This window comes from Ruditapes philippinarum, unplaced genomic scaffold, assembly GCF_026571515.1.
Source record: "Ruditapes philippinarum isolate M1 unplaced genomic scaffold, ASM2657151v2 ctg9764_1_1_1_1, whole genome shotgun sequence".
Lineage (NCBI taxonomy): Eukaryota > Metazoa > Mollusca > Bivalvia > Venerida > Veneridae > Ruditapes > Ruditapes philippinarum.
Window position 1 is genome coordinate 21,147 of NW_026860948.1, and position 16,638 is coordinate 37,784.

At 31.9% G+C, this 16,638-nt stretch overlaps 1 protein-coding gene across 1 annotated transcript in view; it reads right to left on the reverse strand.

Moving 5' to 3' along the window:
- The window catches only part of LOC132714003 (polypeptide N-acetylgalactosaminyltransferase 5-like), a gene marked incomplete at its 5' end in the record, with an annotated part of 28,856 nt that extends 13,584 nt beyond the window's left edge, over nt 1-15,272 (reverse strand). The window contains 4 exon segments of the mRNA XM_060696739.1: nt 2,130-2,346; nt 3,828-3,992; nt 11,903-12,069; nt 15,119-15,272. Of these exon segments, the coding sequence (XP_060552722.1) occupies nt 2,130-2,346; nt 3,828-3,992; nt 11,903-12,069; nt 15,119-15,272 (703 nt within the window).
- Nucleotides 15,273-16,638: the final 1,366 nt, after the last annotated feature.

The window sequence follows — 16,638 nt, forward strand, 5'->3', positions numbered from 1 at the left end:
ATTTGTTGACTATGCTTCTGGTATACTACAGAAAAATATCTTTGCATGAATGAAAATGCTCAAATCTCATGACCTGACCTGCTCACAAACAAATAAATAGAATTCTCTAGACCACAGATCTAAAATATCTATTCTTTGATACAGTTGTCAGAGGCTGTATTTATAGTCATCAAAGTAAAAAGGATGCAGTTGAACACTTCAAACATTTTAAGACAGAACTTGTATGTGCATTATTCTTACTATGCATTGTCATCATTAAAGGGTTAATCACATCACTGTGCAGATTTTAGAAAACTGATCTGGCATGGGTGCTAATCTATTTTGACCGGACATGATCTACATTATAGGAACAGTAAAAAGTCATGCTGTTAGTGTTATTATAGAAGCATATTGATGAAAAATGATTCCCTCCTACTTGTTAACTGCTCTTTATTTTGGGTATGTGATAAAAAGATTATTATTTTTGTATAGCTTCATTACTGAATGACTGAAATAATATCCAGTCTCCCATAAAATAATTTATTCAACTTATAAAATTAATTCATTATAGAACCTACACTCACTCAATATCCTGTATCAATGACAAATGCAACACAATTAGACAGTTTGCAGATATGTACATTGTAAATAACAAAGTCACACCAAACATGCCAAATGTATTTATGTTATAAAAAGATAGAATTGCTTTAAAATAAGATACTTGTTTAAACTATTTTTTGTTTGTTTTTATTCCAAACTAATTGTCCTTAAAAAGGGAAGACTGAGACAATGAAAATAAAAAGCACTTGCCTATAATAACATTAATTAGTTTGTTATTTAATCTAGATAGTGAACACCTGTGTGCATGTACCGATATTACACACAACATCAACCATCTGCACATTATTTTCCAGACCTAATTAGTTCACATAACATTACAGTGATTACTTTCCTGACAAGTTATCTTGAGGGAAATTTCTGACCTATTTCATCATTTTGATTTTCATCCATTTAACATATAACAGTACATTTTCATATCATCTTGCAGTAAATGCTTACTTCATCAACTCTTTCTGTGGCTGGCAGATAATTTCAATAATGCTACCTTCCTATTGGTCAATTCAATTTTGAAAAGTACAGAAATAAACCAATCAAGTGTTAGGAAACAACTATACTCTCTAATCCCCAAAAACAGTTATCCAATCACATGTTATGATACAAAAATAATCTCCAACCTAAAGTGATTTTTTTATATCTCATTATATAGCTAGGGAAAAAAATGCTCATTTAGAATTTGCCAAAAGACACTTCAAAACCAGACGGATCTTAACTAGAAATGGAAGTCTCATATACCTAGGCGACATTTCACACAATAAATAATTTAACGTTAGCCATCTTAACTAATAGTAAAGATGTCTCGAGAGAATTGGAGAAAATCATTACGTCTGTTTCAATCGAGTTTGTTAATTTGAAATGTCAACTGCAGTCTTGTTGTCAATTCTCTATTGCTTTCTTGTACCACACTTAAATATCTCAAAACATTCTCTTGAAATTTCCCCCAAATTTCATTATTTCTGATCGGTTTTAGAGTTATTTCATTCGTTTTACATTAATAAGGAACAAATTTTAAAGCAATAAAGAGGCAGTTTTTTTTTCCAAACTGTAATGTAAACCGTATTACAATCTGCTCCAACATGTAAAGTCATCATGTAGGGGGAAAATTTAAGGAATCAGGACTGGAAAGAAGGAATGGAGAAAGATTGGGACAATGTGGGAGCAAGAGTAGAAAGAACATAATGGGAGAGAAGTGGTCAAAGGGGGAATTACATGTTGGATAAAAGGAGAAAGAGGATTGGATATAACCACTTATTCAACCTTAAATTCAGCACTTAGATAATTTATACATGAAATTTCAACAAATAATCTAAACACAGCTTTTTGGACAGTTTATTCATCAAACAGGCTTAAAAAAAACTGCACCTTTAAAGGGAGAAAAAGTTAATCAAAGAACCAATAATCAAAAGTGAACCAAAGTGGCCTTATCAATTTTCTATAGCAAAACAAATGTCCATTCATTTCCCCGAAAAATGGACGTTAAAGTAGGAATTCATCGCATTTACAATGGCATGAAAATCCAAGCATGTACAAACCTGACTGGTGCATAATCCTTATAATCACGTCTTGCACGCTCGTCTTCTGGAATAGCGTGCCAGTTAAACTGAAGGTTCCAGTCAAATCCTCCTATACTTGTTGACCTCGCGTTCCCGTACTGATACTTGAATGAATCATCCTCGATGACATCAATCACCGGGCATACAACATTGCGTTTATCTTCTGCTATGCGATCCAATAATGGTTCCACCCATCCTGTTATAAAAAAAGTAAAAAGTAAGTAGTCAACTGCAAATTCTTAAAATTCCCTTTAATATACCAATGATTCAGCTGAACAGCCTTCTTCAGGGTAGATAAATAATAAACAATCAACAGAAAATTACGTGGGCATTACATGATGTCAATAAGCGACAATGTCAAAATGTTACAAAAGAGTTTGGCATAATAATCATAAGACAGGATCAATTTGATGCATTATACTAGTGAAGAAACCCATCCTGTTATAGAAACAAAAGTCCACATAACAAAAATCTACATAAAGTTAACTCTTTCTTTAAACTTGCAATGATACTGATGCACCTACCATAATAACTAATTGTCACATTAGTGCAGTAACAGATTAACTCCAATTAAATTTTATTAGGAATTAACCTGTTACTGCACTTAGGTGACAATATACATGTTGAACCAGACTAAAGTCAGCCTAGTCTGAGTATTTCTGCTAGGACAATGTTTAATTCTTTTGGCTGCTTAACAAAACTTAAACATTTTGACATGCACTTCAATAGACAGTTCATTAGTAGTCAAATGATGTAAGAATACAATGATAAATCTATGCTGTATATAAAACTGTGTCAGACGTTAAGACTTCCTTGTTTCCAAAGTTGAGAGAACTTGGTAAGACTTTGATACACAATAGCGGACTTTTGACTCACAGTGAATAACGTGTTTTAATAAAATGTAAATAATCAAAGGCCTTTCATTTTACTTCGACACATTGAGCAAATCTACATATCAAAGTTCTACTGCATTATATATAGTTTTTAACTTTGCATAGATACTACAAAAAGCATTGAATAAGATTAATATGCAAACAAAAAAATAACATGATTCATAATCAATAAAAGATTCTCATATAATGCTTTGCAATTTATTTGTTTTAAGTACTTCTAGCTTTGTAGCAATGAAAAATTGATTTTTGTTGTTCCATTTCAAAAAGTTATGCTAAGAAAATAAAACAAATCTTCATGCTTTTAACCATGCCTATCCAATTTTAAACCTTTTCTCCAGTTGAAAAATAAAATCTCTTTAAACAGGGTATTATCTAAAGATGGAATAATTATTAAACCTGGAATTCACTTAAAAGAGCTGCTACAGGGGGGTTAGTTGATTTAAGGGGATTAGTCGATGTGCTGCATCAGGTAACAGGGGACGCTTAATCTAAGGAAGTTAGTTGATACATGGCATCAACTTACCCTGAAGATTATGTGATCTAAGTGAGTATAATTATATCTATTATACCATCTATCTATTCAAATATAATTTTTTGTGATATCCTTTTGATTTCAAACTTTTCAAAATGTGTCCCTTGCAAGCAATTATGTCATTGTAAATCACACAAAATATCTTTACAATTCAGTATTTATTTCATAATCTGTATTTAAGGTAAGTTACTTTAGATACATTTTTTATAAAGTAACTTTGGATTTAATTTTCTTAAAATTTGTTATACATACCTACAGCACATTCACAATGCGAGTCTAAAAAGGTAACCACACTTCCAACAGCATTGGCAAACCCAAGAAGGCGTGCCCTTATAAGCCCCTCCCTCTGTTTGGTCCGCACAACCTTCACCTTTGGATAATCTTTGATGTAATCTTCCAGCTGTTTCCCTAGATGCTCTGTAAAAAAAGACATAGGCTATGAGGAAACAGAAAAAAAATCAGACTTTTTCATAGGAATATATCTTGAATTTTGTAAATACTGTATAAGTGGATATTTCCACACGTATTTAAAATTCCTGACATAACACATAGGAAAAAATATGCCACATGTTACTTGGCATTAAAGTAAACAGACCTCTAATTTTTATATTAAAATCAATTTGAATGAAATGAACTAGCACACAAGGCTGTTATGACATTATTTTTTAATCCTCATTACAAATATTCCCCGGAAAGTATTTGCTTTTCAAGATCATTTGTGAGAATGACATGTTGGCAACTATTCAGAAGGCAACTTATGAGTTTCTTTTATATTTAAATCTGTACATTTTTTATAAAATTTTCAATTTCAATTCAATTTAACAAGCATGCTACAATTAGCAGAGGCTATCTTTAGAACGGGGAAAACATAACATTTTTAAGGGGGAAAATATACACATTTTGGGCTAGGAGAATCAGCCTTTATTTGGCTGTAAAATATTGGGGAAAATATCACTGAAATCAAAATAGAACAAGCCCATTACACTAATATACTGATTTGGTAAGAAGTAATTGTAGACACAAATAAAGTATTCAGAATGTTCTTGCCTTAAAGTTCATGTGACTAATTGGAGAACCTTTCTCCTCAATCTGTCAATTATTTTCTTTAATGAGGGAAACATCTTAATCTAAGAATCTGAGAAGTTGTATAATCAACGGGTTTTACCACCTTATGATTTATAACGTCTGGCTAACAATTCTATTTTCTTACCTCCTAATTTACTTTAAAACACTTTTGTTAAATGGATGTAACACTGTGAAGTCATTTGTAAAATGATTTTCTCTATAGCTTAGTGGTTTTTTTAGTCTTTCAGTAAATGGAACAGTTTCAAGAAAAGGATCTTTATATACATAACAGAATGTGTGAGATTTCTAATTGTTATTTTTCCTCTATAATTTTTTATTAAGAACAGGGTTTTTAGATACACCAGCATTATATTATGTCACAATAAGATCATTAAGGCTAAGCAACTTTCCAACATATCTCTCCAAACATTTATTTCTAGTACATGTGCTATTTGTCACCTGGTAAGAACCACTAACACTTAATACACATAAGCCTGCAGGATTCCTTCATTAACAATGTCTGCAGTAAAATTTAAACCTATTTTTATGATGATTGAAGAATTAATGTTAAGTCAGAATATTTTTTTAACAGTTAACATTAATTTTTCTATTGATAAAAATAATAATCCTTTTGTGCATAAACTAACAACCAAAATTGCAAGAACATTAACCACTGTTTTTTTTTATTTCAGCATAAATTACCATCATTGCAAGAATAATGCTGCACTGTTTCAGCAGAAACTACAACCTTTGCAAGAATAATACTGCAATGTTTCAACATTATAACTACAGACATTGCAATAATAATACCCTCTGTTTCAGGGTAAACTACCACCATTGCAAGAATTAAATGGCCATTGTTTTAGGCTAGCATAAACTGCCACCATTGCAAGAATAATGACCACTGTTTTAGGGTAAACTACCACCACCATAAGAAGAATGCCCCCTTTCTGCATAAACAATCCTTTTATGTCAAAATTTTGAGTTGTGAAGTAATCAAGATTTTTCTCATTTTCTTGGCAAAATAGATTACACTTGATTTATTGATTCCAAATTTCTGTGAATCCAATAAAGAAGAAAGATTTGTAATTCTGATTTTTTTTTTGCAAAGTGTTTCCACTTCCATACCATACAAATTCGAACAAATTTAAGAGCAAGAACTATGTATTTGATTAAATTACTTTACTTTCCCTTCCTAATAAAGGAGATCTTTGAAGGTAATATTTACTTTAATTTAAAGCCTATTCTATAGCGTGTGGTATTACTAAAGAAAATGTTGTTAACTACAGTATATGATTAATTAACAATTTTAACAAAGAATGACTCAATTAAGAACGATTAATCATTAATACAAGAAAATAGTGAAGGAGAGAAAATTTGTGCAAGTACTATATGGTATGCGCTGATTCAATTTGTTTAACCAACTGCTTACTGCTAATTTGCACTTTAATTAAACTGAATAACATGGGAAAATTTGTACAATTATAACTATGAACGGATTGCTGATTGAATTTGTTTAACTAGTCTGCTTACTTTAAATATGCACTTTAATTTAATTGAATAAACTGTATATGTGGTAGATCTCTTTTAAATTATTCAATCTGACTTCTGCTTTTCCTAAGAAATTGTGCTTATGTCATTCACCATTACTATGGAACTACCATACTGTTTCCAATTAACACCTCCTCTCTAATTAGTGCCCCCCTCTTGGAAAAATGCAAGCCCCTGGGGGCGTTAAATAGAGACAATATGGTACTGCTGCTTACTTTGAATTTGTGTAAAATAATATTGTTTGAAATACACCGACTTTATACTATTGCTTATTTTGATTTTGTGTTATTCCTTATTTTTATTCTTTATATTTATTATTACATGATTGTACATGGACTTTCATATTTTAACTATAAATTTCATTGCTATAAAAATTGAAGATCCTCATTCCTTAATGAATAAATTTAATGATGAGACTTTAAAGGGAATTGGTCTATAACATAAGGTAGGTAATACAATAAATAATAACCAACAACAAACCATGAAAGATTAGTACACATGTACTTGAATGTTGATGGATTTGTGAGAAACATGGTCCCATATTACATATATTTATATAGCAGATAATAAAATGTTTGAGAACAAAATATTATTTTTCATCATATAAAATGTTCAAACTAAATCATTTAAAACATTATCAACATTAATTTTCAATTTATATTTTAAGCATTAATCTAAATGACATACATTTCTATTGTTTTTATCAATATTGAATTCTAATGGAACATGTTAATGTGCCCATTGTAAACCAATCAACTTTACTTTCGAAGTTTATTAATACCAAATATGGAATATTAATCTAAATTATTAGGAAGCATTGTTTGCCAAGTTACCAACTATCTAAGTATTTTTGATAATTTTTTGTCCTTTATAAAAAAGTAGTTAAAATGAACAATGTTGGAGCAAATTATATATAATCTGCTGATGATCTAAAGCATGATCACGCAGAAAACATAATTTATTTCATTCATAAAATGAAAAGGCATTTTTTTTGTAAAAGAGAAAAATACAAATAATTGGGTAATTTAAAAACTCATATTAAATTTTGCCATAAAAATAAATAGATAGATTCTATCTATCTTTTCTTATTTGTAGTGAAAAATAGATTTGTTTAACTTTGCCTTGTTATCACGGTGTCCATTTATCTCAGGGCACACAAGTCTTCTTAATTACACAACATCTCCTTGACAAATTCTTTAAAAAAGACGAGTTTTCAAAATGTTCACAACCTTCACTAATGAATTTTTATGAGATTACAGGGCCGATATCTTGTCAAGCTTTCTCGGGGGACCTTCCTTTCAGACAGTGAGCGCACATAAAACCACTGACAGTGCTAATGAAATTGGGGATATTTTTCCAAAAGAAATAAATTATCTTATTTAAATATTGCCAGACCTGAAATGACTCTATATTCTCTTTTCTGATTGAAAATTTAATTATGGCAAATTGAAGAAATAAAACTGAGCTTTATTCACCCTCATTTTTACTGAATGTCTGTATAATAGAATAGAGGTAATCTGAACTCAACAAATCTTAGTTTTTCCCATCTAATATTATTCAGGGTATATACAAACAAACTTTTACTGTTACTAAATATGCTTCACGAGGCACTCTTTTTCGCAACAGAGTGATCAACATGTTTGGCTTAATATCTGTATATAGTTGTCACTGTAAAAGTTGGCATGTACCCGGGCATAGCTGGGGTCACAACACCTGAATTTGCAGAGTTCCGACGTACCTCTCTATAAGATCTTCTGACAGGCCTGCAAATACTGCATTCATATCTCAGTCAATTTAGTTTTGAAATGCGGTCACCATCAATATTGCGAGTTTTTATTTTAGACTGGCTGTATAGTTCCCAAAATGAGAGAGTACAACATTATCACACAGCTAAGAACAGACTTAGTAGCTATCACATCACCCATTAAAATACATTATGTTGAAATTAAAAAGATAAATATATGCCTAAAAATAAACCATTACAGATCTTATCAAAAAAGCAAATTGTAATTACAATGCCAGACAGAATCCTTATACTTAAACTGCAGGGTATTTCTATTCTTGGACAAAAGAAATAAAAACAAAAAACTGCGGTCCTGCAACCCATCACTTCAATCCTGACAGCTTTCATTACAGAGTCGTCTGCTTTTTCAAACAATAGACAGATACTAGTAATTTTCTTTGTCTAACTTCCAATGCTGTTCTCCTTCTCCCTTATACCTCATAATTCTCTAATTGAATGTTTTCAGATAACGTTCTACTGCAGATATATCAGACAGCTTATTTGATTACACACTTCCTCACAAATGTATGTGACTGTCACTTTAGCTTGACAGTTTTCAAGTAAGCCAAAGGAAAAATAAACCCTAAGAAAAAAGGAAGCCAAAGATAAATAAAACATACCCCCGCCTAGTACTAATATTGTAAATTTATTATAAGACACACAAAAATTCCAAACATTTTAAGTTGAAACACAAAACTGCTGTTATAAAGGAAATTAACTAAAAACAAAGATGTTCGTTAAACACAGACGACCTTGTGATGGCCAAAATTATTGCTGACAGTAAAAACTGTGTGAATGTTGCAACAGTAAGAGACGTACTTAATGTCTTCTGTAACAAACACAATAATGATATTGACCTTTGTGTAACTTGCATCAACAAAACATGACAAACCTGATAAAACCACTATAGAGGCATGATTTTAAACTCATTGCAACAAAACAAACATGTCAAAAATATAACCACATTGTTTAATGTAAGCATGGCTTAAACTCAAAGCAAAAATAAACAAACAAAACCCAAACATGATATAACCACCACATTTAATATATACATGGCTTAATAATACTCAATGCAACAAAACAAACAGTATTGTAACCACTCAGTACAATGTAGGCGTGACTTAAACCAAATGAAACTGAACAAGCATAATGTAATAAACAATAAACTTAAGGAAACAAAAAAAAACCTATTATAAAACCAATATGTTTTATGTAAGCATGACTTGAAACTCAATTATAAACAAAACAAATTTTATATAACCACTACATCTATTAAATTTTAATAATGTAGCATGACTAAAAACTTGAGGAAACAAGACATTACACTGTATTAAACTATGTTTAACTCAATGGAACAAAACCAACATTATTTAATCTCTTTGACTTAAAATGCAGCAATGGAACAATATAGACATTGTAATTACAAGTGTGTAGGCATGACTTAAAACTCAATAGGGGAAAAAATGGTTTTACATATTGATTCAACATTTTGTTGCATTTGAGCAAATGCATTTATATAATGGATAACAATATTAAATGGGCTTTTATATCTCTTTCATAACAATATTCCACTTCATTCAAACATTGGTAGAGCATTTACTTTGAAACTTGAGGCCTCTTTACAATCTAGCAGAAATATAAAAATCCATTCTAGGTTTAATTACAGATATTATGTATGACGATATCATGAAATCTTTTCAAAGAATCTCCGCAGCTCCGAGTGTTATTAACCATATCCTGAACAATGGTGCCAGAATAAATTGCTTCATATTTCTCGGAACGACTTGGAAAAAAAAAAGAATTCAACTATCAAACAGAACATATATTTAGATGAATGGATTCTGTTCAATAACAGAGAATATAAATTTTCTTTCAATATTAATAACTGCGGGGAACGGAAAAACGGAAAACGATTCCTCTGAGTTACATAGTATGACTGTAATCTTGAAATAATGATAGTGTATAATCAAACGACATGGAGTGTATTGGAGAAGATTGAGCCTGAAAGCTTCAGTTTGAAATTGAAGAGGCAATTTAGATTAAAATACCATAAATAGACATTAAGACACTCTAATCTCTGTGGTAGAGGATTAAAATGAAGAAATTTTCCAAGAATGTTTGACAATTTTCGCTAAATCTTACTCACAAGATACAAACTTTTTTAGCAAAACAACTTCTTTTGAAAAGTGTTTACTGTTTGTGGTTAAAAATTACAGAAACATTATGATTTCTTTACTATTTGTTTTCTTTTTGAAATCTTGCTTATTTAATTAGCTGCTAAAGCTATTTAACATTCAATATATTGTTTTATATTGTTGATGAAGAACTATTCATATATTGCTGAAGTAGAAGTATTCATATATATTTGATGTAGAACTTTTTATATATTGCTAAGGTAGAATTATTCATATCTTATCAAGGTAGAAATATTCATATACTATTTAGGAAGAAATATTTACATTTTGTTCAGGTAGAACTAACTAGTCCTATGTTGTTTAGGTAAAACTACTCATATATTGCTGAGTTACACCTATTCATATAACTTACATCACTCCTAGGTGAAGAAAACAGAGTTATATATATAAATTAGTCATTCATATTATTGAAATTAAAGCAGTACAGCCTTTCAAATATTTATATAAATTTGACTGTATATTGCAGTTTCAACATTTTTCAGTCCCTGTGGCCGAGACAGGAACAAAAATGTTTCACCATTTGTATTATACCCAAATGATGCAATTTTCTTAATAAAAAGATACAGAAGTCTATAGGGAAGAATAGTCTCTGTAAAAAAGGGGGCAGTAAAACAGAATAAATACCAAACATCTCTTGAATAAAAGAAATTAAATGAGGTTAACTTTATTACAAGCTAACATTTTTTCTGCACGTTTTGTACCACTATGTTTATACAGAAAACATTGAATCATCCCTTGCATCAAAATTTTTGATTATATTAGGAATTTGGTATTATTTTTCTTTTGTTAAGCAATGAAATATTTTTTTTGTTTATTGATAAATGCCCATATACTAGTATTAACAAATGACAAATGACTTAGAACACCATAGCTGGTCCTATACGCCTATAATCTCTAATGACAGAGGATTTTATGTAGGTCAATTTGTTTATTTGTTTTGAGGGTGAAAATTTAAGCTAAATTCAAGAAGTATAGAATTTATGGTGCAGAAACCAAATTGTCCAACTTTTAACATTCAAGGGCTACCGTGACCTGGAACAGGGGTGGTAAAGGTTCTGCATATCTTGTTGTTGAGGTGAACATTTGAGTACTTAAATATGAAAAATATACTAAGAAGGGTATGGGATTATAAAGTGGACACAAAAATGCCCGCTATTTGACTTTCAACCGTGACCTTGAGCCTCACTTTGTATTGGCAGCATAGGTTTGGCAAATCACCTTCTTGTCATGAACATTTGAGCCAAGTTTGAAGAAAATCCTTTAAAGGGTATCCGACTTATAGGGCAGACATTGTGGAGAATGACATTAAAATCCAATTCCAGTAATGAGTTTAGCTCCCTCTACATTATATGGCGGGGATGTAGAAATATCATACTTTTCAAGTATCTATGCCATCTCATTTGAGCCGGGCCATGAAAAAACCAACATATTGCGTTTGCGACCAGCATGGATCCAGACCAGCCTGCGCTACCGCGCAGTCTGATCAGGATCCATGCTGTTCGCTATCAGTATCTCTACTTGTTAATGGGTTTGTAAGCGAACAGCATGGATCCTGATCAGACTGCGCGGATGCAATCCATGCTGGTCGCAAACCCATTATGTTGGTTTTGCCATGGCACGGCTCATTTAAAGAGTAATTCATCTCTTTTCATCGTGTTCATGTCTGAATCCAAATAAAAAAGGTGGTAATTTTTTTCCACAAAGCGTTAAAATCTTATAACATTGTTACAAACCTTTATCGGAGAAATCGTCTACAAGAATTATCTCCCTTAGTAATTCGGGTGGTGTTCTATCTAAAACGCTATGGAATGTTCGCAGAAGTACTGTCCATGCCTCGTTGTGGAAACATATAACAAGGCTGGTATCTGGTAACTTTCTTCGGTATTTCAACGTCTTACATCTAAATAAAATAAATATATAATCAGCTTTTAATTATGCTAAATTTCTCAAAATGTCTATAGTCTCAAACTATATACAAATGGTGAAAAATCTCATGAGTAAAATTCATAATAACCTCTTAGCAGGCACATCAATTTTTTCCAAAACATAACACTTGAACTTCACAATAAATACAAAACCTGACTCTAGCGCAACATCTCTCAGTATGTTTGTTTTGTTTAGTTTTACCGTGCACCAACACAAAATAGGTCATATGGTGCCGATACACTCTGGAAAGATGATTTTGGCTTGAACCTTGGGTGTTTCAAACTTAAAGCAACACCTGGGGTCAAATTTTTTAACCACCTCACCTGCTAGAACTAAGAGATGCACAGACTCCAAAAATTTCGGGCCCATGTAGTCATCCTTTACTATCACTGTCACGTAGGGATAAACGGTGGCTGCGATGCTGATGCATCAACCTTGAAAAGTAACGCCTCAGCCACAAGGGCAATTATCTCTCAGTACCAACTAAAACCTTAAAGGTGCACATGTTGCAATACAGTAGCTAAAATAAACTGTTGTCATAATTGCAATCTGGTAAAAATTGCATCTATATATCTGTTCATGGACAGTTAACTGGATAAGTGCAAGCTACCATCCATGCCCTCTTAGCACTAGGAAAGTCACACACTGTTAAGGATACATTATATAACTTGTTCTTAACGACACTTGAGTATTATAAGTGACATTTGCAACATATTTGCCAGGTCCCAAGTTTTTTGGGTTTTTTTTGTCATATTTGTACATATTAATTTGTCCTAGGCAATGTTAATACACTATAAGAAATGTGTATCTTTATTGATGCACACTTTGTATAAAATTTTACCATAAATGCAGCAAAATAATTGTTTATCGATCAGCATATTTCGCTCATTTTTGGAATATTTTCTGTTAAACTTTAAACGTTACATTTATCAACTTTCAAAAAAACTGAAATTTTGTTACACTGCCAATATTATAGCTTGATCATTGCCAATTGTAGCGTTTAATACCACAGACAACCAGCATCATACACCATCAGTTTTCAGGCTTCGTATGACAGCCTGTTAAACATTCCCTGAAAATTCGCAGACTTAATTTCAATGTAAAATGTAATGAATGAAAATTGAGAGGGGAAAAAATCTAATTACTAGACGATATAGAAATGTAAAGTGATGATGTACACATAAGATAGGCAAAAATTACATTTACAGACGCAAGGTTAATTGTTTGTCACACACACAGCTTATACCAGTATAATAGGGATATTGTATACAACAAAGTTTTTTATCTACAGAAGTTCCACAAAATTATATTGGAGAAACCACAAAATTAGATTAGCCATGTTCTATAGTTGTGCTATTGCGACTGCAGCCTTTGTAAGCCATCACTTTATGTCACAAACCTTTATGCAAACCAGACTACTGCAAAACCTGTGTTAAAAAATAACTTAAATTGTTCAGTCTGCTATCAAAAGTTTAGCTGGAATTTTTTCACAGTCTTCAGTGACAAAATGCTGATCAAGAGGGATGATTTGCTAAAGGACAGTGGAAACTGAGGTGTGGGAGTGAGGGGGGTATAATTAATTTCTTTAAGTGACCCTGACATTTTGAAGGTTAAATGTCAACAAGGTCATCAGACAAATTTCAGGAGCATATGCAAGCTTGAACTGCCATTCCATTAATTTATTTCAAGCATATGTGTGCTGGTGATCAACAGACGGGTAGAATCATCCATCTACTGTATGCTTGCTTGTAATTTCTTGACTTTAAGTCTTATCCATTTGACTGCTGTTGCCCTCATTTCAGACTTAAGGCAGCCTAATATATAACTGAAACAACAAGGCCATATTATCTATATATTTTATAATTTAACTTCATTGTATACAGTAAATCAAAAATACAATTCATATGGTCCTAAAATAAACTGAAACCATTTGTATTCTCTTTGGCTTTTTAAAAGGACTCATTTTGGTGTACTCTGCCAGAGAAAGTCAAAAGGGAGAAATTATTGTTGATATTAATTTACTAAGTGTTTTGTTGAATACTTTCATCTTTTCATATCTCAGCACTTACCCAGATGAAGTCTCTGTGGTAACATATACAGTATGAATCACTTAAGTTGACCTTTAATATTCCCTTTATCATATGAAGATTTATGTTTTAGAATTTATATCTCCTTAAGTATATATCAACTGTTTTAATTGTTTTCAAATTAGTATCTATGACAACTGATTGATTATCATAAAAAGTGACAATTGTGAAATGTAAGTCTCGTTTTTTTTTTCTTTTTGTAAAATTTGTTTTAAAAATACATCGACTCTTAAATATATATTGTGTACAATAAATTATTCCAGCTGAAATAAATGATAAGAAACCTCATTGTAAAATGATGTAGCCAGGAATTGAACACAGGCACATAATGCTGAATATTACAGATGATTATAGAAAAATAATGTTTCTGCAATAATTTTTTTTTTGTATTTTGATAAAGACCACTTTTGAATAAAGACCATATAGAAAAACCTGGCACAAAGACCATATATTGAAAACATGTCACAAAAATGAGACCAAGTACATGTAGAAAGCCTGTCATGATGCCTTTACCATTCTACACCAATATTTTGGGAGTCTATTTGACCAAAGTTCAACACTTCAATTCCCTTCTACTGAGATTTGTATTGTCTGTGTTTACTGGTGTAACTGTAAGTTAATAGTCTTGAGATTTACAAACAGATTTTACAGTGGCGTTTAAGACATAGAAGAATTTGAGCCGTGTCACGACAAAACCAACCTAATGGGTTTGCGACCAGCATGGATTCAGACCAGCCTGCATATCCGCGCAGTCTGATCAGGATCCATGCTGTTCGCTTACTAACCCTATTACAAGTAGAGAAACTGATAGCGAACAGCATGGATCCTGATCAGACTGCGTGGAATCGCAGTCTGGGCTGGATCCATGCTGGTCGCAAACATACTATGTTGGTTTTGTTGTGACACGGCTCATTTTTTATTTAAGCCGCTACTTACTCATCATCACGGACATCTTTGAGACTTCTATGTAATGAGATCTGATCACTGACATACTGATTGAAGGCGTTATTCTGCCAACCATCGTCGTATTTCTTACGCTCTTCTGGCGCTAACTTGTCTTTATCAACTGTTACACCATTTCCATGCTCTCCTATAGAAAATACAAAAAAAAATATAATGTAATATAGTGTAACATTTGTAATCACACACAATATTGTTTTGCATTTACTCTGTAATGATTAAATGTAAACATAGGGATATATCATTAGTTTGAATTCTGAAAAGTGGAGATCACTCCTAAGGAATGAAAAACTCAAAACAGGTAAGTATTTAACGCAGATTTGGTTTTATTGAGCCAATGACATGGTGAGTGTCTCAGACTCAAACTCTTTGATTTTGACCCAGATTTGATCTGAACTCTTTGACCATTTTTTTTACTCCTGTTTGTTTCTTTGACTGACTCAGATTTGAACTCTTTGACTGACCTCGATTGAACTCTCTGACTGAGTTGGACCTAGGTTTGAACTTTTTGATTCATTAAACTTTGGTTTGTATTTTAATGGGGATACCTGAGAGGAAGGTAACTAGCAAGTCAATGGAAGATTATTTATACATGTTGATCTATTTTAATGCTGACAGCATAATATATGGAAGTTTTCCCCAGATTTTCTTTTACACTGCCGGAAAGTCAGGCTTAGTTATATGCCATGAGATTTTCCTGAACTCAAATTACACAATTACTGGTCTTTCTAAAACAATTCTTGTGAAAATTAAAAACCAAGGACATAATAATGAAACTCTCTTTAAAGTCTTGCCACATTAAAACATAATAAATTTACTGCTGTCATCAAATGCAGTTCTATGCTAATGTCTTTAAGCATTCATTGGATAATTAAATAACGTATTCCTCATCGGGCTAGAAATAAATTGATTCCTATAGAAGTATGAGAAATATCTGCCTGCTATGACATAAACCATAATTCTCAAGGAGACTTGAGTTAGGTATGAACATTTTCCAGCAAAACTGAAACACAGTAAAAATGGAACAGAAAGTTTCGTGGGTGAGAATATGTATGCATTCTATCAGGTACAAGCCCAATGTGTGTGTACATTTTTGTTTTACTGGTTGGTTGGAATTTAAGTAAAACAGTCACTGTGCTTAACTGCTTGATAAAGACCTTAAGAGCTCCTCTTTCATGATTTCCAGCACAAATTCTGACACCTGGGTAAAGAATGGAATATCTTCTTAGATCTAGTTAGATTAGCTTATAATCTACACATGAAAAACAATCCAAAGTCCCTGTTTGGAGTAAAATGACAAAGGTAAGAGGAAAATGACTAAAAGCCAGTGACTTAAATCCATTTGGCACTTCTGTGCCTTTACTTAGAGGTCAATTACACCTAAGGTAGAGCTTCCTAAAAGAATTCAGAATCCTATAATGGATCTAAACATGCATCAATCTGGCAAGGTAGAAGAGAAAAAGAAAAAATACAAAACAAAAAACAACAAGTGATTT